Genomic DNA, 23,846 nt, shown 5'->3' with positions numbered 1-23,846 from the left:
TGGACACAAACGGAAACGGAAGCGAGCGGCTAGAAGTTGATTGAAGTCACGTTTGATTGCCCGAGCGGCACCTGCGGCCCGACTTGGACGCTGGAGTTCCCGCCCCCCCCCCAGGAGCACAGCGACACCTCTCCCCCGCCACGCCCGACGTCAGCCGCCTCTTCCGTTGGTGACGTGATGACCCCCCCGGTGCCACGTCCCCAAGTCGGACAGAAAAGACAAAGTCTGACATGAGTTGGTTTCTTACAAATTTATTCAGCATTTAGGAATAGAGGGTGGTCTTCAATGTGTAGAAACCCCCCTTTAAATAAAACCTTTGCTTTCCAGCTCAGAGGAATGCGTAAACGTGACAAAGCAAAAAAAAACAAAACAGGATTTGACAAAAAGGTGAACATTTTTCCCACATGACAAAATAAAAGCACGGGGTGACAAGCTACAAAGAAGAAAGGAAGGAAAGAAAAGAAGAAAACTATAAATAAAACTTGCGTTTGCGACCCGCACAGTCTTAATATTTCATTTCAAGCTAACAAAAAAAGGAGGGCTGGGATGGGGGGGGGGGGGGGGGGGGGGGTCTACAGGTCTGGATCCATGACATCCTAGAAATAAAGTGTAAACATTTCTTTTACTGTGAAATAAAGCAGCCCGGTGACGCCGCTTGAGGAGAATATGGCAAGGAATATTTCAATATTTCAATATTTCAATATTTCAATATTTCATAGCGTCTCTTTCGCTCCGTCTTGAACCGAGCCGGACTCGAGTCCAAAACCACCGGGTCGCCGTAAAACCGCTTTCTCGCGACAGCGAGCCAAAAAGTTCAAGTATCCAAGTACTTTGTTTATTTCGAAAAGTCTTTCACCGGTCGCCGTGGCGCCCGCAGGCCGGCCCTCAGATGTGGGTGAGCGGTAGGGTCCCATTGACGCCCGTCCCCGCACTCTGGTAGTGGGGGTGCACGCTGTGTAACCGGCTCCCCTGCAGGGACGAGTGCTCCGCGCTGTCCCCTCCGGGGGGCAGGTACATGCTGATCATGTCCCTCAGGTCCCCCAAGCAGGCCCGCTGGGAGTGCGACGTGATGGCGGGCGGCGGGGAGCTGGGCTCGCTCTTGCACATGGAGCCCAGGCCCATGGAGCCGGCGCCGGGCGCCCCGCCGCCGCCGCCGCCCCCGCCGCCTGCGCCGGCCGCCTGCTGCGTGTAGGCCGCCGGGGACATGCTGTAGGTGGAGGCCGCGCTCATGTAGGTCTGCGCCGAGGACATCATGGGGTACTGGAGGCCGGCCATCTCGTAGCGGTGCATCTGCTGGATCTGGGGGCCGCTCATGCCGTGGTGCTGCGGGTAGGCCAGCTGGTCCTGCATGAGGGAGTAGTTGGTCCAGCTGTTCATGTAGCCGTCCATCCTCTGGCCCACCTGCACCGGGTTGCTGACCGCGGTGGCGCCCGGGGCCAGCAGCCCGCCGGGCAGCGAGTACTTGTCTTTCTTGAGCAAGGTCTTGGTCTTCCTGCGGGGGCGGTACTTGTAGTCCGGGTGCTCCTTCATGTGCATGGCCCGCAGCCGCTTGGCCTCGTCGATGAAGGGCCGCTTCTCGGCGTCCGTCAGCAGCTTCCAGTCGGCGCCGAGCCGCTTGCTGATCTCAGAGTTGTGCATCTTGGGGTTCTCCTGGGCCATCTTCCGGCGCTGGCCCCGGGACCACACCATGAAGGCGTTCATGGGCCGCTTGACGCGCTCCTGGTCGCCGGCGCTGCCCCCCTTGGAGCCCGGACCCCCCGAGCCCGAGTTGGGCTGCGGGAGCGGGGACTTGATCTCCGTTTCCATCATGTTGTACATTCTCTGGCGGCTGGCGCGGGAAGTTGGGCGACGAGCGCGGAAAGTCAAAGACGCGCCGAGCCGTCTCCGCGGAGGAAGGTGGACGAAAAAGAGGAGCGAAAGAGGAGCGAAAGAGGAGCAACAGACGGGGAAGCCCAGAAGAGAAGGTTGCCAGCAGGTGTTGGTGTGTCGCTCCTCCGAGCTGCGAGCTCATCGACCCAAGTCTGCAAACTTGTTCTCCAGGCTGGCTGTTATTAGGCCGGGCGCCGGCACCATGTGACCGTGATTGACAGCTCCACAATGGGCGGCTGGCGGCCAATCAGGAGCCAGCTCCCGCATACGCCGGGCGGCCAATCAGAGGCGGGGAGACTGGCCGGGTGCTGGAAGCCGCTTTGGGGGGAAGAAGGGGGAAAGGTGCAAAGTTTGGGGAAATGTTTGCGCGTACTTTGACGACTCTTTGCTGTATTTGACAACATGACGCCCGCGCGGAACGCTTCTTGGTGGTTAATGACGTCACGTCACGGACGTGGAAGCCATTCGGTTCCGGCCTACCACGTCCGCTTCCACGCCAAACCGGCCCGCTTCCACTCCACACTTCAAACAGGAAGTCGCCTTCAATCTGACGTAAGATAATAAATACCTTTATTCGGCCTTCGGTGGGGAAATGTACGATTATTTACATGATAAATATAACAATAAATATCATAGTCAATGTCCTCATTTCGGCATATTAATGATGACAACTTTATTCCTACATTTCTCATCAAATGTTGGAATAAAATACACGGCCTAAACAAACTAAATATCTCAAATCTAAAGTAGATTTGGAGTATAGTATTCCATTACAATGGAATACTATAATAGAATGCCATTATAATGGAATACTATATGTATATTATATATATATTAGAATGCTATAGCAGGCTAAAAAGGAATCTAGAATAAAACATTGTGGGGGGGGGGGGTAATGACATACTTCTATACATCCAGTTGAAGTAGTGAGGATGATTGGCATGCAGGTATGAGCAGGTATGAACATAGGAATATGTGTCATGTGTTCCACGTGACTGAAAGGCTCATGTGCACGTGCAGGTTCCCAGGTTCCCAGTTCCCCAGGTTCCCAGGTTCCCAGTTCCCCAGGTTCCCAGGTTCCCAGTTCCCCAGGTTCCCAGGTTCCCAGGTTCCCGGGTCCCCAGAGCAAAGTAATACATCACCGACCTCTTGTGGATGACAAAGGATAGTTCTTTACACCCCCCCCCCCCACCAACCCCCCCCATCCTTGCCTTGTCTCCTTTTCCAGGGTGTTTGACAACTACATGCTATGTTTATACTAGTACTGTGTGTACTATCTACTATGCAATACTGCATGTACTATATTTGTAGTACTTTGTAGGGTGGGGTCACATTGTTTTTGATTCTTTCAAATATAATTTGTAGTACCTCGGAATACACGACTTGATGACGAAGTACTACCTTAGTGATATTATTCGTGTATTTAAGAAGTAGTCTTTTGCTGATCGAATCGTTGGTTTATGGAAATGATTGATTTGTTTCAATGAACGATTCCTCCCAAAAAGGTGGGAAAGTTCTCCCGGTGGTGGATGCACATGGAACCGTAGAAGAAGAAAGAAAAGGCCTTCCTTCCTTCCTCGGTTCATCTGGCTCTGATCCACTTGCAAGACAAGCACCGAAATGCGAGAACAGGCACTAACGTTTACATATCGCGAGATTAGGATGGGTATATTTGTAGTTGAATTGGTTCTGATATTTTTTGTAGAAATTGTTTACATTGGGGATGATCCCTTTAATGCCGGATATCTACAAATGTGGACCACGGAGGCAGGGAGAAGATAGAACTTCCACAGGCAAGGAGCCTTAAGATGTGGTCTTCACCCATTCATCAATCTCCTAAATAAATCTAATCAAAATAATTAATTTAATAACAACAACAACATAATAATAATAATCGTAATAATAATAGTAATAACGAAATAATACTAAGTAAAATAATAACGTCCAAAGCACAATAAAGAAGATGTATTCGATCACTAGCCCCCCCCCCCCAGTAAAAGGAACAATGGAATCTGCCTCATTAAGATTTGCAGGATTTTCTGTGTCTTTTTTCCTTTTTTGTGGAGCGAAGGATGCAAATGAAGTTGCATGTTCCGTCCGCTCTGGTGTTCCTTTTGTGCCCCCTTTTCAATGCTGGGAAGCCCCCCCCCCGGCTGAAGGCAGGTAAAATCATATTCACGGCTCATTTGCTGGAATAAAAGCACTGCCATCATCAGCTCCTTCTTGGCTCCTCATTTCATCCATTTCATTGATTACAGACGAAAACTAAGACATGGAAACATTCCTTTTTCAGCACAAACATTTGGGGGGGGGGGCAGTAATCTGCTTCGGTGAATATACACTACATGTAATATCATAAAGAACAAGAAAGCAAAAAGTCATTTTTATGTAAGCTTAAACGAGTCATGAATTGCCGTATGTAATAATGTAATATAATGTAACATAATGCAGTATAGTGTAATATAATGTAATATAATGCAGTATAATGTAATGTAATATAATGCAGTATAGTGTAATATAATGTAATATAATGCAGTATAATGTAATGTAATATAATGCAGTATTATGGAATATAATGCAGTATAGTGTAATATAATGTAATATAATGCAGTATAATACAATATAATGTAATGTAATATAATTCAGTATAATGTAATATAATGCAGTATAGTGTAATATAATGTAATATAATGCAGTATGATGTAATGTAATATAATGCAGTATGATGTAACATAATGCAGTATAGTGTAATATAATGCATTATAATGTAATATAATGCAGTATAGTGTAATATAATGAAATATAATGCAGTATAATGTAATGTAATGTAATATGCAGTATAATGTAACATAATGTAATATAATGCAGTATAGTGTAATATAATGCAGTATAATGTAATGTAATATAATGTAATGTAATGTTATATAATGCAGTATAATGTAACATAATGTAATATAATGCAGTATAGTGTAATATAATGTAATGTAATATAATGCAGTATAATGTAACATAATGTAATATAATGCAGTATAATGTAACATAATGTAATATAATGCAGTATAGTGTAATATAATGCAGTATAATGTAATATGATGTAACATAATGCAGTATAGTGTAATATAATTCAGTATAATGTAATATAATGCAGTATAATGTAATATAATGCAGTATAATGTAATATAATATAATAATAGAGGAGATAATGACCTCCACGCATCCATCCATTAGTTAGAAGGATGTGGTTATGATAGTTTCATTGCATGCTGGCCCCCACAAGATTATATATATTTGTTGGATTATGTTCTCTTCCAAAATGTAACATACTGTATGCAATATAATGTAATATAATGTAATATAATATAATGTCATACAATGTCATATAATGTCATATAATGTCATATAATTTAATATAATGTAATGTAATGTAATATAATGTAATGTCATATAATGTAACACAATGTAATATAATGTAAAATAATGTAATATAATGTAATGTAATGTAATGTCATATAATGTAATGTCATATAATGTAACACAATGTAATATGATGTAAAATAATGTAATATAATGTAATATAATATAATGCCATATAATGAAATATAAAGCAATATAATGTAAAAATAGAGGAGCTCCTGACCTCCACGCATCCATCCATCCATCCATCAGTTAGAAGGATGTGGTTCTGATAGTTTGACCGCATGCCGGCTTCATCCCGATGAAGTCCTATTTGAAGTCCTGCCCTCCGGGCCTTCCAGGCCTGGAAGTGTAACCAAAGCCAGGGCCGTGAATGCAAGGTGAGGTGATAAATAAATACACGGCAGCTCTCTGCCGACCCCGCTATCCCATAATGAACAGGCTATTTTGCTGATTGTCTAATGAGGCTAAGAAAGCACACAAAGGGCCATCGGGCCGGCCTTCCCTCATGACGACTATTTCTTTTCCCGGGAGAGATTAGGGAGAAAGGCCGCCATTCAGACGTTTGGGACATGGGGCGTTAAATGGAAAATAAAACATCGGATTAAACACGACACCTGGATTCAGCCGCGCTAATTTAGCAGAAACCTTTGCTTCTGAGCCACTGGGTGGGACGCTTGTTTATGGGGGGGGGGGGGGGTAATGACATTTCCTGGAAGAATGCCAATACGGATGCATAAAAAAAAACAATACTTTGAATTACCTTCACACAAAACAAAACTTCACTTTTTCTTTGGCTTTTTTGTGCTTCATCTGCAAGAACGTACACAGGAAGTTGGGTGACTGTTTTCCTGTTGTTGCCAGGGTTAGCTTCTTCTTACACTTGCAAGGCAGCTTAGAATGCAGAAAGCGAACATACGTGTCGCTGTAGAGTGTCGTTGCATTGCGTAACATGGAATCCGATATCGCGTCCATGGATCGAAGGCGGCGGCGTGTGGAAGCAATTAGCCGCTACTAGCGAGGGGCGAGGCTACGCTAGCGTCATATTTGAGATGACATCTGCGGTTGCCAGATGCATCCCGATGGGCTCCATGTGTGCCATGAGGACGACAAGACGCTGCAGAAAGACAAATCAAACGCTAATTAGCGTGGTTAAGCTAAAAGTGAATGACATTATCACGCACCTCTTGACGATGATCAGCTTAACGAGCACGGGGCTAATTACGCCGCTCATTATTTAGTGTGTATCTTTTGAATCGTCGCCATGTTCACGTTCCAGCAAAAACAAAAGGAACTTTCTTGGTCTTTTTTCCCGTGTTTGGGAGAAAGTGCAGAGTCGGCACTTTTTTGCCGCCGCCGCCGCCATCTTTGCTCAGGCAGAGCAGGCCTGCTTTTGTTTTAGCCATAATTAAGATCCGGCTAATCTGGGCCAACAAGAGAGGGAGTGGCTTTGTCAAATTCATTAGTTTAAGATAATATTGTGGAAGATGCGCAATTAATTTTCAATGATGAATGAAAGGCGCGGGTGTTTAGCGCCATGATTAATGCCACCTCGCCTCCTTATCTGTCCTCTCCTCTACACGATCATCGCTGTGATGTGCTGGCGGGGGCCGGGCGTCTGTTGCCCCATCAGGAGGTCATTTATGAAATTCCAAATGGAGAAGCAAACAAGCTTTCCAAATGACGAGGCGTCGTGGAGCCGTGATGTCGGAGCGGGAATGACATACGTCGTTTGCCCGCCAGGCGCTTGACGGAGCAGACTGGTGGTCATCGGTTTGCCCCCCCCCCCCCAAGGTCTCGTTACAAAGGAGGCCTGATTTAATTAAGAGTTAGCCATCGCCCTCTAAATATATTAATTACCTTGAGCGTGGCCCAGATGAAGGCGGTGATTAGCGCACGTTTCATTAGCGGCGGGGAGCAGGGGGGCTGGCTGTGTTGACATGATAATGGATGGCCCCCCAGGAAACTGCTCACCTTGGGGCGGGGTGAGCTGGAGGACGACACAGGTGGCCGGGAGTCCACGGGCGGAAGGGGGACTGAAGGCAGGCGGATACGGTTCCCCTTTAGTCCAGTTCCACGTGTTCGGGTGGGGAGTCTCCCTGTTGGGGTCCCTGGTGGGTTTCATGGGGGCGTGAAAGAAAACATTTAGGTCAAAGGAAGCACTTCTCCCCCAAAGACTGTCTCATTCCAAGGAAGACTGAGGCCTCCTTTCCACTTGGACAGGAAAGGGTCAAAGGGGACCTATGATGCTTTTCCAACCAATGAAAGGAAGAACGGGACGCGTGCATACCAATGCATACCCAAAACCACATGGGCACCCACACTTTTGGATGAAAGTGAAACATCTACAAGAGTCTGGTCAACCCGTGAGGACACCAAAATACTGGAAGCTCCTCAGGAAGTTCTTCCAGGATTCCAGGTAGTCTGCTGTATCAGCTCAACACTTGGAAAGGGAAAGAAAGGATTTGGAAATGGGAGGTACCACAAGGTCCAGTAGATGATGGAGGTTTGACCATCCATTTCTTCCAGATCCAACTAACATGTTTCTATGCATGAGAAGACCGAGCAGCGCTACCTAGTGGTGACCATGGCCAACTGCAGCTCTACCAACCTCTATCCCTTTCTCAATGCTGCCATCCCAGGTCCACCAAGGGTCTGCACTTTCACAGAAGGTCCACCATTGCTCAGCAACGTCCCCAGTGGTCCCATTTCCTCATGTAAGTCTTTTCATTGGTCATTACACGTGTGTGCGTGTGCAGACAAACACGTATGGAGAATACAAGACCATTTCCTGCATGGCTTCTCTACATCACAGCAGGACAAAAACGGCTAAGATGCTTCCTTTCCATCCCAAATCAATCTTCCTTCCTCCTTTCCTTCCTCCTCTCCTTCCTCCTACTCCTTCCTCCCTCCCTCCTCTCCTTCCTCCTCCTCCTTTATGTAGTGATTTCTACTAAGATGATGCAGAGCATGCATTGTGCAGGAAGACAAACCATGGTGAATATTCTAATGACATATGGAAATGACTTCCTCTCATAAAAACATCATCATCATCATCATCCCATAAATAATGAATGTAGCTGATATCAAATCAAACATTAAAGAGTGTAATATCAAAGTCAAAAAATGTATTGAATTATGTCATAGTCACTAGAAACATTATTCACATTCAATCTGCTTGCTCACACATGAGTTGATATATTATTGTAGGTTATTATTCCATAGAGTTATTATTCCATAGAGGTTACTATTCCATAGAGGTTATTATTCCATAGAGGTTATTATTCCATAGAGGTTATTATTCCATAGAGGTTATTATTCCATAGAGGTTATTATTCCATAGAGGTTATTATTCCATAGAGGTTATTATTTCATAAAGTTATGGCGTGTTCATAACCTGATTGATGGCCATCAAACCTGGACTTTACTTTGCTATTCCACAGGATCTTCAGTCTTTAATGACTGTGGTATCCTCCCAAGTAAAGCATGAATGCAAAGAACAAGCCCCCCCCCCCCCCCCCCCCCCCCGTACCCCCCCGGAGCCCAAACCTCCTCCCACTTTGGTCAGAAACACTCACCCAGCAGCCGCCATCGCTTCCGCCGAGGACGCATCTACAGCAGCCGGACCACGAGGGCGTCCACAGAACATCTCGCCGGGCCCTCGCCGCCACCCAGCCGCCACGGCGAGCCCCCGGTCTGCGGGGGCAGATAGAGAAAGAGACGGGCCAGTGAGCGGCACGCTGCAGCTGAGCTGGGGCTGCTCTGGGAGCCATCTCATTCAGTGGAGATTGCTTCATACAAAAGTTGACAATGCATCCGTGAAAGCCATTGTTGATATTCAACCTTTCCCAAATAGCTGAGCAGAATAGACAACATGGCAGCCGGTAAAACTTGGCCAGGGAAAGTGACCCGGAGCCTCCCGTCCCGAGAACACTATTGTTGAAGCACTGGTGGCGTGAAAGAGCTCCAAAACCCAAAACATGGAGGCTGTGAACAGGAGGCTTCTCTGCAGAGGAACCAGGATCCTGCTCACCTCGTCCATCACCTGACTTTCATATCATAGGAAAATGGATCTGGCTTTACAGTCAAAGGAAGTTGGAGATGTTATCTTTTTTTTTACATTCTCAGACCAATGTGACACCCATAACTGTATGCCTTTTACATATGATTTTCAAATGTAAATGGACGTGTACTTCGTGTACACCTGAAGGCAACAATTGTACTTGTTGATGTGTCCTAATCAACCATCATACATGACTACTACCAGGACAACCAGAGTATAGAGGGGGAGAGCCTGCTGCAGTGGCCCAGCAAGGTGCACTGTATTCAGCCACACACTCCGAGCGGCCCCTGTGCCGCCATGGAGGTCTCTGGGAAACCTTTGCCACTTTTCAAATGCTGCACTAGCGTGTCAGCTGGCTGATAAAGGTTTGTGTACTTGATGGCTATTTTGCCTTCATTGCGGAGCATTTGGTAGAATGAGCACCCAAAATGTCCACAAGAAGCATCTTCAAGCACAAAAATGGCTGAAGGCATTGAAAAGACACATTCAAAGATGTATTTAGTACTGTACACTGGTCACTAGGGGTCAGTAGTGTTACTGTGATGTTGGCTCAGACACACAAGCACCAGACTCGAGGGTGGTTATTGCAGCTTTGAACGATCTGACAATAAGCACAATAATCCTGAATAAAAGAACAAGAGATTCTGTTGCGGCAGTAAGCTGAAAATCAATTCTCAACCATCAACATCACTTCCTGTCTGCACCGTCCACCGGCGTTTGAAATGAATGAACGGTGCGCCCCCCACAGGAATGTACGGCGGCATGCCATCTATTTTGCTAAGGTTGCACAGGAAGACGATCCTGCTAATGGTGTTGTCTTTCTGTCATTGTCCAGCTGACAAGTGAGCAGATTGATATGGATATTTAAGAAGCCTTAACCTTCCATATGTCAAACCAGCAACAGGACGCCCGTGCCTCAAAAACCACTGTGCGTGTGTGCGTGCGTGTGTACGTGTGGCCTAAGGCAATCCCCCAGCGTTGTGTTCGGTGTCATCCTGGCACGGTCGGGTGGGAGCAGCGAGGGTGGCGAGCTGTGTGTGATTAATTCATACGAATGTGAGAAGAGCGCTGATACAGGACGCTTCCTACCCGTCCAGGCCAAAGGCATTCCATCCACTCTTTCATTACTGTACACCTGAACTCTGTGACCTCACCTACTGTACAGGAAGTCCCACAGCTCATCTGCCTGGAAGCTAAGCTAAAGCACGGCTACTAACATACACGCCCCTCTGTTCCATACTGCTAGGAGTATCCAATTAATATGACCTGGTTTCACTTCAACTGAAAAACTGCCCAAAAGTATGAGAAATCATTACCCGAAGGTAATGCTAATGCTAATGCTAGCACTGCAAATACCTGTACTGTAGCCCAAAACAAAATCCACCAAGAGGTACACCAAGTCTGTTCCTTGCAACAAAGACCATCCCATCCATCTACCTTCCATGCCGCTTTGGCCCGGGTCACTGGGGTATGCTGGAGCCTATCCCAGCTGACTTTGGGTGCACCGTGGACTCACATTCATACCTGAAGCTAACATGCTTAACATGTGTTAGCTTATCAGCTATCATGCTGGTCTGTGTGGAACGTCAGCACCCTTTGTCCAAAAATGTTAGGTGTGGAGTTTACCTATTTAGGTCCCTGGTGGGCGTGTCCCCCTGGTGGGTGTGTCCCCCTTGTGGGCGTGTCCCCCTGGGGGTGGTGCTGTTGTTCTCGTGGTGCGGCATGGCTGGCGAAGCAAGGAGCGTCCTGCGTAAGAAGAAATCTTAAGTGCTTTGCAGTATATGCAGTATACGCAGTATATGCAGTATATGCAGTATATGCAGTATAGAGTACATCAGACTGAAGTACAGGAAGTGGAAACCATAGGAAAACTGCCGTCGTGCAGCAGTTTCATCATGAGTGATGATATTTAGCGTGATGTTAGCACAAGATCAGAAGAAAAGCACCACTTCCTGCCAAATGGCGTATATGGCAATGAGCAGGAAATGTACGCCAGCATGTTGCCCCCAAGCAAGGCACCTTTGAGGGTGCAGGTTGGGATATTAGCGAGATAGCCGTCGTGTTTAGCAAGATGATGAACGTCATTTTTGCAGCGGTTCCTGCGTACATCCTTAAAGGAACAAACGTGCGTTCACTCGCTCAAAGGCGTGTAGAAACAGGAGCGATGAGGCCCTTTGACCCGCGGGGCAGGCTTGAAGTCGGAGATGTGTAATTACAAGCGGGGGGGGGGGGGGGGGGGTTGCCCGGCGTAATCTTAAAGGTGTGTCAGCACTCGGCTGGGAGACAGTAGAAGGGAGGACGGGGGGAGAAGGAGAGAACCTGTGGTTCTCGGTGCCACCCATCACACCGCCATCAAAGCTCTAATTTTACTCTAGCGTTACACCCCGCCTCCCTCCCCTCGGCCCCTGCGGCCCCCAGCTGGTGTGGACGATGCAGCCTGGTGGGAAAACGACATTCAATCCAGCGTAAGGCCCCCATTCAGCCCAAATTGGCAAATGACAGCTCTCTGCCTCTCCGGTTTCAGGGAGGAAAGCCGGGACCGCCGGACGACACAGGGACGGAGTGAGCGGACCTGGGGGGGGCAAAAGCCTCTCTCGTCCTCCACGGTGGTTCTGGACCCAGAGCTTGTAAAGGGAGAGCGATGGCGACTCCGGGCCGTCAAAAGGAACTTTCCTCGGACCGTTTGGGAAGAGCCGACCTCTGGTTTCCCTGGCGCCCGCTTTCTCCGACACCGCGCCTTTGCTCAGCTGGAAGCTCGGCGAGCTGAAACCCTACGTCTTCCAGAATATGTTGGCAGGGAGCAACAAGACACACATTGTCCTGGACCGGACTAGCCTGCAGCCTGAATGGTCCTCTACTGCTAATGAAGTGCTAATGGCGGCCCCCCCTGCAGAGAATACTAATTCATGTCCCATTCTTCCATGAGCTGAGCGCCCACTCCACGCCGGCCTAATGAGGGGTGGGGGCGGGGGGCCAGGTACGTTTCCCCCAACAGGGTGGCTTAATAAGCAGAGAGAGGGCCACACAGCTAAATAAAAAGGGAGGGGGGTGCTTCCTGTTCCCTAATCTCTAGAGACCCCCCTGGGAACGCGGACAATAGAGCCGGGGAGCTAATGAAAAGATTTGTGGAGAACGTGGAGAGGCGCTGGCTCGGGATGGCCAGCACGGATGCCACCAAGGAGGCGGCTAGCAAGCAGCAAATCACGGACAAAAACATTAGCTTCATTTCCGCTGCCATGATTTTCATCTCTGATTGACTTCTTTCATTCCTGGGGTGGACGTTTGATAGGAACAATGACTGCAAGGATTCCCACTTTGGAAAGGATGGCTGAAAGAGCATCAGACTGTGACGTGGGGACGCCCCACTCGGCCTCCGTTACACTCGTTACTCACCTCGTTATTTTTAATAATAAATAACATTTGGATGTTCTGCCTCATATTTGATGTATTGGTTTATATTCTTCATTTTATTTCTATCTATTTATTTTTCATGTATATTTATAGTCTTTTATTTCTTTTTTTATTCTTCTTATTATTGTGCTTTATGTATTGTTTTTGTACATTTATTTTATTTGTTTTGTCATGAAAATCTCCACCAAATAATTTAGAATGTAACTTTATTCTTTGTTTGCATTTGTCCTTCTCCAGACCAACCATGACTACTACCAGGAGAACCAGAGTATAGAGGGGGAGGAGCCACCTGCCGTGGCCCAGCAAGGTGCACTGTATTCGGGCACACTCTCCGAGTGGCCGCTGGGATGCCACGGAGGTCTCTGGGAAAGCTTTAGCACTTTTCAAACGCCACGGAACTGGCGTTCCAAGTGGATGATAAGGTTTTTGTGTGCTTGATGGGTTACCCCCCGCCCCCCCATCATTGGGGCACTTGGGACAACGAGCATGCAAATGTCTTCCACGGAAAGTAAATGTTTGTGAGCTGAAGGGAAGTTACGACAGGCCCTTAACGTCACAGGCAGGATTCAAAAGGAGCGCTTGATTTGCTCACCTAGTGGGAGGGCGATGGGGGGGCTATTTTGAATGTTATCAGTATGATGTAATAATTCCCTCATATCAGCCCCATAATGATGCATCCTTATTAATCACTTCTTAATGTGTGGCATTCAGGGTCCATGTGAAAGAGTATAATTCCCTGTCAGATGATGTGTTCATGGGTACATGTTGACAGAATATTGAGTTTGCGTATGAAAAGAACCCCCACCTGGAAATATGCTGATGTCCGTCGAAGAAAAGTTGTGGCGCCGTGTGTGTGTGTGTGTGTGTGTGCGTGTGTGTGGCGTGTGTGTGCGTGTGTGTGGCGTGTGCAGGCAAGTAAATAAATACATTAGTGGTGTGAATGCGGAGAGGCTGATCAGATTGAAAGTGTCGGAGAATGAATGCGGCGGCGGCGAGCGTAAACAGATTGAGGCGGCCATTGGAATTACCGGCTGGGAGATAATGGCGCTGCGTTAGATTAACTTCCAGCCCTTAAATGCAACACATTTAGGCAATCTTGTCCAAAAAAAAAAACCTGTGTCGTCGTGTGAAAAGGCCTCCCTCTCGCTATCAGGAGCCCGGCGGCCCCCCCATCAGGAGCCCCCCCCCCCAGTTGCAAGCTGGCAGGGCGCTAGCGTGGACTGTCAAAAAGGCAGCGCCAGATCTAGTTATAAAATAATTGAATTTTCATATCAGAGGGGAGCAGAGGCCCGAGGACAAAAGGAGTGCTGAGTCCTCTCTGATACGGGCTCGGGCCCTTTGCCACGCGCATCACATCACTATGGTAATGTTCCCGCCTTTTCTTTTTAAGGCCACTTGTGCCTCTGCAATGTACAAGCCAAAAAAATAAAAAAATGCAACTATTGATAAGTAGCACCCCCCCCCCCCGCCCCCACCGAGGCTCTCCACGTTCTCGCACCCCTCCCCACCCTCCCTGTTATTAAAATTGTAATTTATTTTTTTCTAAAACAGAATGGCAGCTTGCTTTCTTTTCTCCCAGCTTTAATTACTTTCCTAACTTGGCTGACACCGTCAGCATCGGGGAGAAAAAGAAGAACAAATAGGACCTCCGACAAAAGCCCCGCCTCCGCCCCCCGCCTTCGCCTCCGCCTTCCGGGTGTGAAAATGTATCAAACTGTGGAGTTCATGAGATTCTTTCTTAGCGTTTCACCTCATATCTCTTTCACACTTCCTCCAAACAGCCACTCTCTCTCGGCAGGGCGGGGGCGCTGCTGTTGGCTCAACAAGGTCACAGAGGTCACAGAGGTCAGACTATTATGGGTCCCGTCCAGGCTGTGTGGCCTCTGAGCCACTCAAAAGTCCTGAGAAGGAGAAAGGCAGATAAGATGGAGTTAAATAAAAGCATGTTTTCATCAGCCATCCAGCAGGAATGAAACGCTTCAGCACCTTCAGAATGGTAACTTGTAGAAAAAACACCTGAACTTAGAAATGATCATTGATCTAGTAATCATTTCTTATTCTGCCAACACCGTGTGCAGCATCCCTGGTGTTAACATTTAGCTGAGGGGAGTAGCCATTAGCATCAAAGCTACAGACACACATAGCAGTCAGGTTAGGATCCAGCATGGCCGCCACATTTAGGACAACAACAAGACGAGAGGCGGTGGCGGTGGCGGTGATGCTGACACTCGTGTTACTCGTCCTCAGGCATGTTTCCGTCTTCCTGGCCTTGCTTCCTGCTTCCTGAAGCCTGACTCGTTCATCTCGCTAATACGTTGTAATCCCCTCCCGCTATCGCGCTCACCTCCCCGACTGGCACGCCGCACTTGGCGGGGCCACACGCGGCAACGTGGCGGGCAGGATGCTGCTACTCAGGCGTCGGCGTTCTCGTGCTGACTGGCTGATAATTGGATGAGCGATTATCCCTCCCATTAATAGACAATGATACACAGGGCAGCCATATGGCGGGAATATTAATGAGAGGCTGCCGCCGCCTTGATAAGGGGAACGCCGTGCACTCGCTGCAATGGGGTTAAAACAATTTACCCCCCCCCATCTCAATACACGGGCTGACACCAAATAACCCCCCACCCATCCCGCCACGCCGGCCTCCACCGCTACACCGCCAAGGCCGCGCCGCCATTGTAAGACGGCAGCCGGCAGAGAGACACGCTAATCATGTGGAACGCCGCCGTTTAGCGGGAACGCTAGCAGACCTTGGTCTATTCATCACCCGGACTCGGGGTTTATTACTTCCTTGACAACACAGACTATTCGTGGTACTCTTCCATTTCCCGGGAATTCCCAACATCTTTGGGATATTTCAGGATTGTGAATTAGGAAGCCCCTCACAGGGTGCAGGACAAGCGGGATAAAAGTTGGTTTTGTTGGAGTGTTTCACGTCTTTCATGTGTAGTGTGACTTACATTTGCACTAAAACTGGACCTTGCAGTCGTAGCCACGGAACCGCTGCGTAGACTGAGGCCCTCCTGCTCAGGTGAAGTCCATCCAGGTGGGCTTGGTGGAGGTCCTGGTTCTATGTGAAGGTCAGACGGCTTCTTCCATCGTCCTCCTGGCTGCCACGCGTCCTTTAGAGCAGAAGTAAACACACAAAAGTGTCATCATGCAACACCCCCCACCCCCTCCACTCTCCATCACATTTACGCAAAGGTTACCCAGAGTCAGGGGGGTGAAAGAGTTGGGGGGGTGCTTCTTTAGGAAGGTCCACGCCAATCAATCCCCAGCATCTGTTATCAATGGAAGGCAATATTTCCCCTTTTACAGCGCAATAATTGCGCTTAATGCTGTGAAGTACCTTATCATAGCGCTGACAGCCAAAAACAGGCCCGTTGCCACGGCAACCACCAAAGCCATTGGTTTCCTTTTCAGCGGGATAATGAACTTCCTCCCCTCCTCGCCGTGTCACTCCTCCACTCCACTCTCAGCCTCCCGTCCATTCAGACCGCAGGCCGGGCGTCCTTGAAAGCCCTCACCCACCGTCTCTCACTGGGGGCCGGGGGGGCTGGGGGGGGGGGGGGGGGCAAATGCTCAAGGTCCAATGAATGCATCACTTAAGGGCTGGACATTTCACAATATGGCAGCATTGATGGATCATAAATATGGCTATATTATGGTATAGTACAGTATACACACATGATGGTACAGTACAGTATACCATATACACACTATGTTTACAACGATTGGAAATGAAAAGAAAAAAATCATTTACTTGATTAATATGATATTACAACTGCATAGCTTTCCTTTGCATATTTTTCCTATATTTTAGGGCTGTCAAAAATAGTATGTTAATGGCAGTAACTCCTTTATTTCATTTGGGCTGTCAAATGTTTTAAAATTGTAATGCAATTTCCAAAGTAATTCATCATAATTCATCATTAATTCAGAATCAATAACTATGCATGAAATTAGAGTTAGGAAGTGAGTGATAAGAATATATCTTCCCCTTTCCTCTTGATAAATGTCACGTTGTGTAATCCTCCTTAGGATCAATCATATTATTCTGGAGGTAACCCACACAAAGTAAACATTTTCTTCATTTTCGTGGCATTTGGCGTGAAAAAGCCATTTAAATGTGTGTGCATGTGAAGGCCTTTCAGCGACTTCATCTTCAAGCTGATGGAAAAGCTTGTGAAAAAGTATTTAGGAGTGAAAAAGGAGCTGAATAGACCTTCTCCACGCGGCACCACAGCCAATTTATTTTCTTATACTTCTTTAAGGACGAAGAAGAAAAAGAAAACATGTTTTTTCCTCCCCTAAATGTCACAAATCAACTTTTTGATCGTAATAGTCCTTCATGTCCTTGAGCGCAGAAATGTGAGAACAGCGCATCCTTTTCTCAACAGAACCGCAAATAACAGGAATACTCGAGGAGCCGTGCAGGGAAAATGTTCATTTAACGGAATGGGGGGTGGGGGGGGGGGGGGTGTTAAATCACATTCATGCAGACTTTTACCACGACTTTACTTTTACAGCACTGTGAATTACCTTATGGACTCTATAAATAAACTGCCCTGGCCTTGGCCACAACAAAAAAACAACTTTCTATGATTTATCATCTTTAATGTTTCTCCTGTTTTTGCTGCCATTTTGTCACCTTTATACATCTAACCGGGCAGCACTGGGGGGTAAATTTAGGATTAGTATGCAAGGCCTCCTTGCCAACTGTACTGATCCACGCCCACCACCAGGAGGCGCAGCAGAGCCGTTATTGGAGTGGGGGGGGGGGGCATCCCTAGAAGCCATTAACGCCCAACTCATAAGGAATGGCTTCATAGACCAGACCATTTGTAGGGGTTCATTTACTGCTGCTGGCATTTCTTGTAGGCCAGGTTCAGGTTCCAGCACGTATCTACAGGAACAACCTGGTTATCCTATCTTCATTCCAGCCCGAAGCTACCCAGGGAAAGGATGTGGGTGTGCTTCTGGAGTCTGTTGCAGACAAGTTCCACCCACTCGGTGAGAGAAGAAATGAACAGATGCTAAAAGAAGAAAAACAACTGGGAGCAGCACAGGGTCAGATCATTAGGCACGCCCGCACAGTCACGTGACCAGGTTCCGCTTTTAAAGGGATAGTACATTAATTACTCGTCGAATGAATTCCCGCCATATACGAGTCAATGTTTAAATATGTAATCTTCCTGACTTCCTAAAGACGCGGCTTTGACGTTACTCTTCATACAGACATCAAATAACACCCCACTTGTCACTTCCCCAACCTATCATTCACTGTTTACGTCACATTGCTCAGGCTACGGAATCACAGAAGGGACATAACAGACCACCGCTGCTAGCATAGCAAGCTAGCCAGCTAACTGGTTAGCCTCCATAATACACTAAGTGTTTCAAACGGAGTGGGAAAAATAACAAAGAAGATTAAAACTTACCACTTCCAGATGAAAAGGGAGGAGAATCTTGTTTTCAGGTGTCTCTAAGGTCACGTCTCACAACATTAGTAATGCTAAGTGGCGACAATGCTACTGACAACTTGCCTTTCAGCATATTTGGACTAATAACAGACTACAGTCAACCCCCAAAACAGCGGTCATTTATTATTTGAAAAGTTCCCACAACTCCCCAAGTTAGAGGGATTGTATTTAGCCTACATTTACACTGCATTCCTTTAACAATAGCTTTATTATCGTGGCTGTAGTTTGCACTCACGTCCAAACGCTCTGCATCGTACACAGAGCTGTTAAAACATCTACTAAGAACTTTTTAGTCGGTATTGTGATTATAGTATTATACTACTACCACATTGCTCAAGAGCACTCTGCGTGGGAGGAATAGAGCCGGAGGCGGTGGGTTAAACCTCACATTCTTAACGACTGGCACCACACCACGAATAAAGTACAACCTCGACTCTTAAATACTTGATGCTGTGCTTCGTTGGTGGTAGGCAGGAAATACAAACAATGGCTACAAGACTTTGTAGCGTCACCACCGTAGCCAGCAGGTGGCGCTGTGTAATCTACTGCCATCTAACGGACTGGCGTGGAATAGCACCACAACAGTGGCGGAGCCGGAAGTATTTCATTGGGCTGTCCAAGGTGCGACCATCACTCACGTGGGGTGGAAATCAGGTGATACCTGGAATATGTATCATGTGTATCACAATATAATATCATATAATATAGATAGATAGATAGATAGACTCCCTTTATTGTCATTGCACAAAAACACAGTAGTGAAATTGCCAACGAAATGTCGTTGCCTGGCTCCCATATAATAACAGACACAAAAGAAGATAAGTAAAAACAAATAATAATAATAATAATAATGTGGAGAATAAATAGATAGAATAGACACCAAATATGAACAACATAATATAAAGTGCAGCATGAACAGTAAATTGCCCAAATAATTTAAATAATTAAAATAAATAATAATAATGTAAGTAAGGCTTATTTGGCATTGAGCAGTCTGATGGCCAGGGGGAAGTAGCTGTCTCTGAACCTGGTCGTCCTACAGCGGATGCTGCAGAGCCTTCTCCCCGATGCCAGGCGAGAGAACAGTCCATGCTGGGGGTGTGTGGGGTCAGAGCAGATCCGATGGGCTCTAGATACACACCGGCTGTTTGCTATGTCCTTAATGGGGGGGAGTTGGGTCCCGATGATCTTCTCCGCTGTCCTCACCACTCTCTGCAGTAACGTCCAGTCCGAGGCCTTGCAGCTCCCAGACCAGACGGAGATGCAGTTGGTCAGCAGGCTCTCGATGGTCCCTCTGTAGAAGGTGGTAAGGATAGGAGGGGAGAGGGAGGCTCTTTTCATCCGCCGCAGGAAGTGCAGTCGCTGCTGTGCCTTCTTCGCCAGAGCGGAGGTGTGGAGTGACCAGCCGAGGTTGTCCGTGATATGCACCCCCAAGTACTTGGTTGTGTTCACAACTTCTACGGCTGTGTCGTTGATGCTGAGTGGAGTGTGGCTGGGTCTGGATCTCCTGAAGTCGACGATGATCTCCTTTGTTTTGTCAACATTCAGGATCAGGTTGTTCGCCTTGCACCAATCCACAAGGTGTCGCACTTCCTCCCTGTAAGCTAGTTCGTTGTTGTCCTGAATGAGGCCCACAACTGTTGTGTCGTCCGCGTACTTCAGGATATGGTTGCTGCTGTACTTGGGGCGACAGTCATGGGTCATTAGGGTAAACAACAGGGGGCTCAGAACACATCCCTGGGGTGAGCCGGTGTTCAGGGAGATGACACTGGATGTGTTGTTGCCCACTCTGACACACTGGGTTCTATCTGTGAGGAAGTCAAGCAGCCAGTTGCACAGGGAGGTCTTGAGGCCCAGTGGCTCCAACTTGCGTACCAGGTCCTGGGGGATGATCGTGTTGAATGCTGAGCTGAAGTCCAGGAACAGCATCCGTACATGGGTGTTTTTCTTCTCCAGGTGCTCCAGGCTCAGGTGGAGAGCAGTGGAGATGGCGTCTTCAGTGGAGCGGTTTGGCTGGTACGCGAATTGGAAAGGGTCGAGAGATGGGGGGAGTATGGAGGTGATATGGTCCTTAACCACCCTCTCGAAACATTTCATAATGGTGGATGTGAGTGCAACGGGCCGAAAGTCGTTCAGACATGTAATAGATGGTTTCTTGGGCACTGGAATTATTGTGGCGGACTTGAAACACGGGGGGACTACAGCTTGGGCCAGTGAGGTGTTGAAGATGTCTGTGAGCACGTGGGCCAGCTGGTCTGCACATTCTTTGATCACCCGTCCTGGAATGGCGTCTGGGCCTGCAGCTTTCCGCACGTTGACCTTCCTCAGGACTCTCCACACAGCAGCAGTATCAAACTTGACTGCCTGTTCATCTGGGTGGGGGGTAGCCTTCCTCGCAGGGTTATTGTTCAGAGCCTCAAACCTTCCGAAGAAGTTATTTAGTTTTTAGTTATTTATTTAATATCATATTGACCCCAAAACAGTCATCCTTCATCAAAACTAATGTGATATCTGGAGATGATATAAGCATGCTAAGCTAAGAGTGGTCCTCATCCTGCTTGGTAATGGTGTGATGCCAGTCTTGTTTACATCGTTTACAGATGTACAATATCTTATTTTCCAAAGCCATACCATAACTATCTTATATGTACTTCTTCTAAATTCCCATTTACCTGCGCACACCTGGAGGAAAGAAGGACTGGAAGAAACGAGCATGTGACCAAGCGTACCTGCTGATAAGTCCTAATCAAACATCATGACATGACTACCACCAGGAGAACCAGAGTATAGAGGGGGAGGAGCCGCCTGCTGTGGCCCAGCAAGGTGCACTGTATTCGGGCACACACTCCGAGCGGCCCTTGTGCCGCCACGGAGGTCTCTGGGAGAGCTTGTGCACTTTTCAAATGCTGCAGTGCTGCGTTCCAGGAGGCCGATGAGGTTCTTTGTGCTCTAAAGGCGCATGTTGGTTACCAGTGAGGTGAGGGGAAGGTAACGTCAGTGGAAGGAGGGGAAAAAAAGAGCGCTTGATTTGCACGGGATGGTAATCTCGCCTCACTGGAGCGTTTTGTTGAATGATGTCATAATCCCCTCAATTATCGTGCACCTCTGGTGTTTTTCCAACGTGCTCCTAGCATTCAAAGAGCTGCCCTGCGGACACCCCTGGTCTGACATTGGAGGACCGTGAAGGTCACACGGTGCCACGGTGTTCAACGGGAGGTTCCTGATTCCTGATGGTGGGGCGGCCGCTGTGAAGGTTCTTGCAGACCAGAGCGAGGCTGGGGTTCCTGTTGGGCGGCACCTCGGTGGGCACGTGGCTCCTGGGGGGCCGGCGTCTTCCCGTTAGAGCATAAATCAGCTTGGAGCGGTAGCGGTCGCCGGCCAGGAAGTACAAAACGGGGTCAATGCAGCTGTTGACGCTGGCGAGCGGCCGTGTGATCTTGTAGGTGAAGTTGACGATGTTGAGGACATGGCAGTCCAGGTCCAGAACCCGGGCGGCGTAGTAGAGGGTGCGGGTGATGTGGAACGGGACAAAGCTGACGGCGAAGACCACCAAGACCACTACGATGAGCCTGATGGATTTCTGGCGTGAGCCGGCGCCCGCCAGGCTCGTCGCCAATCCCCGTCTGGGTCGGCACAAGGCCCGCGCCATCAGGCAGTAGCACGCCACGATGACGAGGAAGGGGACGCCGAAGAGCAGCGCCATGACGGCGGAGCTGTAGTCCACGTACGCCTCGAAGGCGTCCTGGCTGGTGGTGTCGTGGCAGAGCGTGTCGTTGCCCCGCCTGGAGGTGGTGACGAAGACCAGGTTGGGCACCAGGCAGACGCCCACCACGGTCCACACGCCGCCGCACACCATCTGGGCGTGGCGCGGCTTGACGGCGGTGAGCGCCTTGATGGGGTGGCAGACGCCCAGGTAGCGGTGCACGCTGATGCAGGTGAGCAGGAGGATGCTGCAGTAGAGGTTGGCGTAGAACAGGAAGCGCACCATCTTGCACGCCGCCACGCCGAAGGGCCAGTGGCTGCGGTTGGCGTAGTAGTAGATGAGCGTGGGCAGGGACAGCACGTACAGGAAGTCCGTGAGGGCCAGGTGGAACATGAAGACCACGCTGGGGTTCCACGGACGCATCTTGGCGAAGGTCCACAAGGCGCTGGCGTTGAGGAGGAGGCCAAGCACCAACACCAGGCTGTAGGAGACGGGGAGGAGAACGTACTTGAACTCCTCGTCAAAGCGGCAGCTCTCATTGAAGATGGAGATGAAAACCGTGGACTGGTTGGGCGGGGTCGGCGTTTCCATGGTGACCTCCGGCGCCCGGCATTCCAAGGGAAGATGAGGAGAATGATGAAGTTCTAGGCACACAATGGAAACCATGTCAGCAAGAGCCAGAGCCTCTCAAAAACCACCGTGGCTGTAGGCAGCCTCCTGATGGCAGTAACAGCATCTGAAGCATCCACCTGCTTCTTTTAGCTACTCCGCTTTTGGTGGGACAGTCAAGTGACGTCCTTCATCAAGCACGTTCTCCCTGCCGCTACTCCAACATTGGTTCCCTTGCAGCATCTCTGCTTTCCTCCCCACTTTCTCATGCACTCCAAATCCTTAGGTTAAAAACGCCTTTGTTCTCTAAGTTGGAAACGCCGTAGTTGGCTAAATAAACAGCGGCCAGCACCGCATCTGTTAGGCTAAGACGGACCAGAAGGTGGCGCCATAAGCCCTCCAGGGCACCAAAGTAGGAGATGGAGATACATCAAGGAGACCAAATGAAGAAAAGAAAATCTAAATGATGACAGAAGTCCGATTATGAGATCAGCATTCATAATTAGGAGATACAAAGTCGGGAGAATGACATAAAGTCATCATTTACAAATAAAAATGGATAAAAAGTGAAAATGATGAGAGAAATGTGCACGTGCAGCCTTTGTCACGTGCTCACTTTAGCTTATTTCCGCTTTGTATCCCATTGTAACCGTTACGTCATCATCATGACATCAGTAGACTTCATCTCATATCTAATCATGACTTATCTTGTCGTTTGGACGTTTCATGTCACATAGGATATATTTTGTCTTTTATATATATATCTATGTATATATATTTTTTTTTGGGGGGGGGGGGGCTGTAAATCTGTCTTTATAGCTCCACAATATTCCAAACGGCTGCAAAGTACACCCATAATCATAATCATAATCATCATCATAAACATTGCTACACGGATGCTGCTCAGAGTCCAAAAGTTGGTTTGAGAAAGCAGGATTCTGTACCGGAAATCCAATGAGTGGAACCTGAACGTCAACTGTACCTGCAGACGTGAACGTGGCTTCTGACTCCCCGCGACGTCCCGTCGTCCACTTCACGGAGATAAGACCCCACTACACCCCACCCACCCCAAAGGCGCCGTGGACGTGCAGCTTCAAGTTTCTCCTGCTTTCCGGTCCTTTTTGTGGCCGTTACAGGTCCAGCCCGCCGTCGGAGTTTGTCGGCGTTGCTGCAGCAGACACGCTGCTAACTTGTTTACGGATGGGGGGGGGGGGGGGGGGGGGGGGGGGTGCGCGCTCCTGTTGCAGCACGCCAGGAGCCAACCGTGCGCGCTCACGCTCCTGAGGGT

At 48.3% G+C, this 23,846-nt stretch overlaps 2 protein-coding genes across 3 annotated transcripts; both read right to left on the bottom strand.

Moving 5' to 3' along the window:
- Window positions 1–563: 563 nt before the first annotated feature.
- On the bottom strand, window positions 564–20,631 carry sox3 (SRY-box transcription factor 3). Of its 2 annotated transcripts, XM_058055375.1 has the most exons (9): window positions 18,205–19,214; window positions 16,113–16,319; window positions 15,724–15,885; window positions 14,508–14,658; window positions 10,973–11,092; window positions 8,862–8,979; window positions 7,258–7,394; window positions 5,507–5,626; window positions 564–2,187 (listed from the first exon to the last, which is right to left on the bottom strand). In XM_058055375.1, exon 9 carries the CDS (start codon window positions 1,816–1,818, stop codon window positions 886–888), a length of 933 nt encoding a protein of 310 aa, XP_057911358.1. In that variant the 5' UTR covers window positions 1,819–2,187; window positions 5,507–5,626; window positions 7,258–7,394; window positions 8,862–8,979; window positions 10,973–11,092; window positions 14,508–14,658; window positions 15,724–15,885; window positions 16,113–16,319; window positions 18,205–19,214; the 3' UTR covers window positions 564–885. The 2 variants fall into 2 exon arrangements, 1 of the variants encoding a protein (XP_057911358.1); XR_009120070.1 differs by lacking the exons at window positions 564–2,187; window positions 5,507–5,626; window positions 7,258–7,394; ... (2 more) ...; window positions 14,508–14,658; window positions 15,724–15,885 and having other exon boundaries at window positions 15,898–16,319; window positions 18,205–20,631.
- Window positions 20,632–20,693: 62 nt separating this feature from the next.
- On the bottom strand, window positions 20,694–23,752 carry p2ry4 (pyrimidinergic receptor P2Y4). Its single transcript, XM_058055387.1, has 2 exons — window positions 23,541–23,752; window positions 20,694–22,593 (listed from the first exon to the last, which is right to left on the bottom strand). Exon 2 carries the CDS (start codon window positions 22,538–22,540, stop codon window positions 21,434–21,436), a length of 1,107 nt encoding a protein of 368 aa, XP_057911370.1. The 5' UTR covers window positions 22,541–22,593; window positions 23,541–23,752; the 3' UTR covers window positions 20,694–21,433.
- Between the last annotated feature and the right edge of the window lie 94 nt (window positions 23,753–23,846).

Source organism: Doryrhamphus excisus, chromosome 2, assembly GCF_030265055.1.
Source record: "Doryrhamphus excisus isolate RoL2022-K1 chromosome 2, RoL_Dexc_1.0, whole genome shotgun sequence".
In the NCBI taxonomy this organism is placed as follows: Eukaryota; Metazoa; Chordata; class Actinopteri; order Syngnathiformes; family Syngnathidae; genus Doryrhamphus; species Doryrhamphus excisus.
Note: the sequence above shows the minus strand (reverse complement) of the source record. Positions and strands in the feature narration are given on the sequence as shown.

What these genes read in the sequence shown, in the direction of transcription:
- sox3 (XM_058055375.1), bottom strand. Translation starts at nt 1,818, where the DNA reads ATGTACAACATGATGGAAACGGAGATCAAGTCCCCGCTCCCGCAGCCC.
- p2ry4 (XM_058055387.1), bottom strand. Translation starts at nt 22,540, where the DNA reads ATGGAAACGCCGACCCCGCCCAACCAGTCCACGGTTTTCATCTCCATC.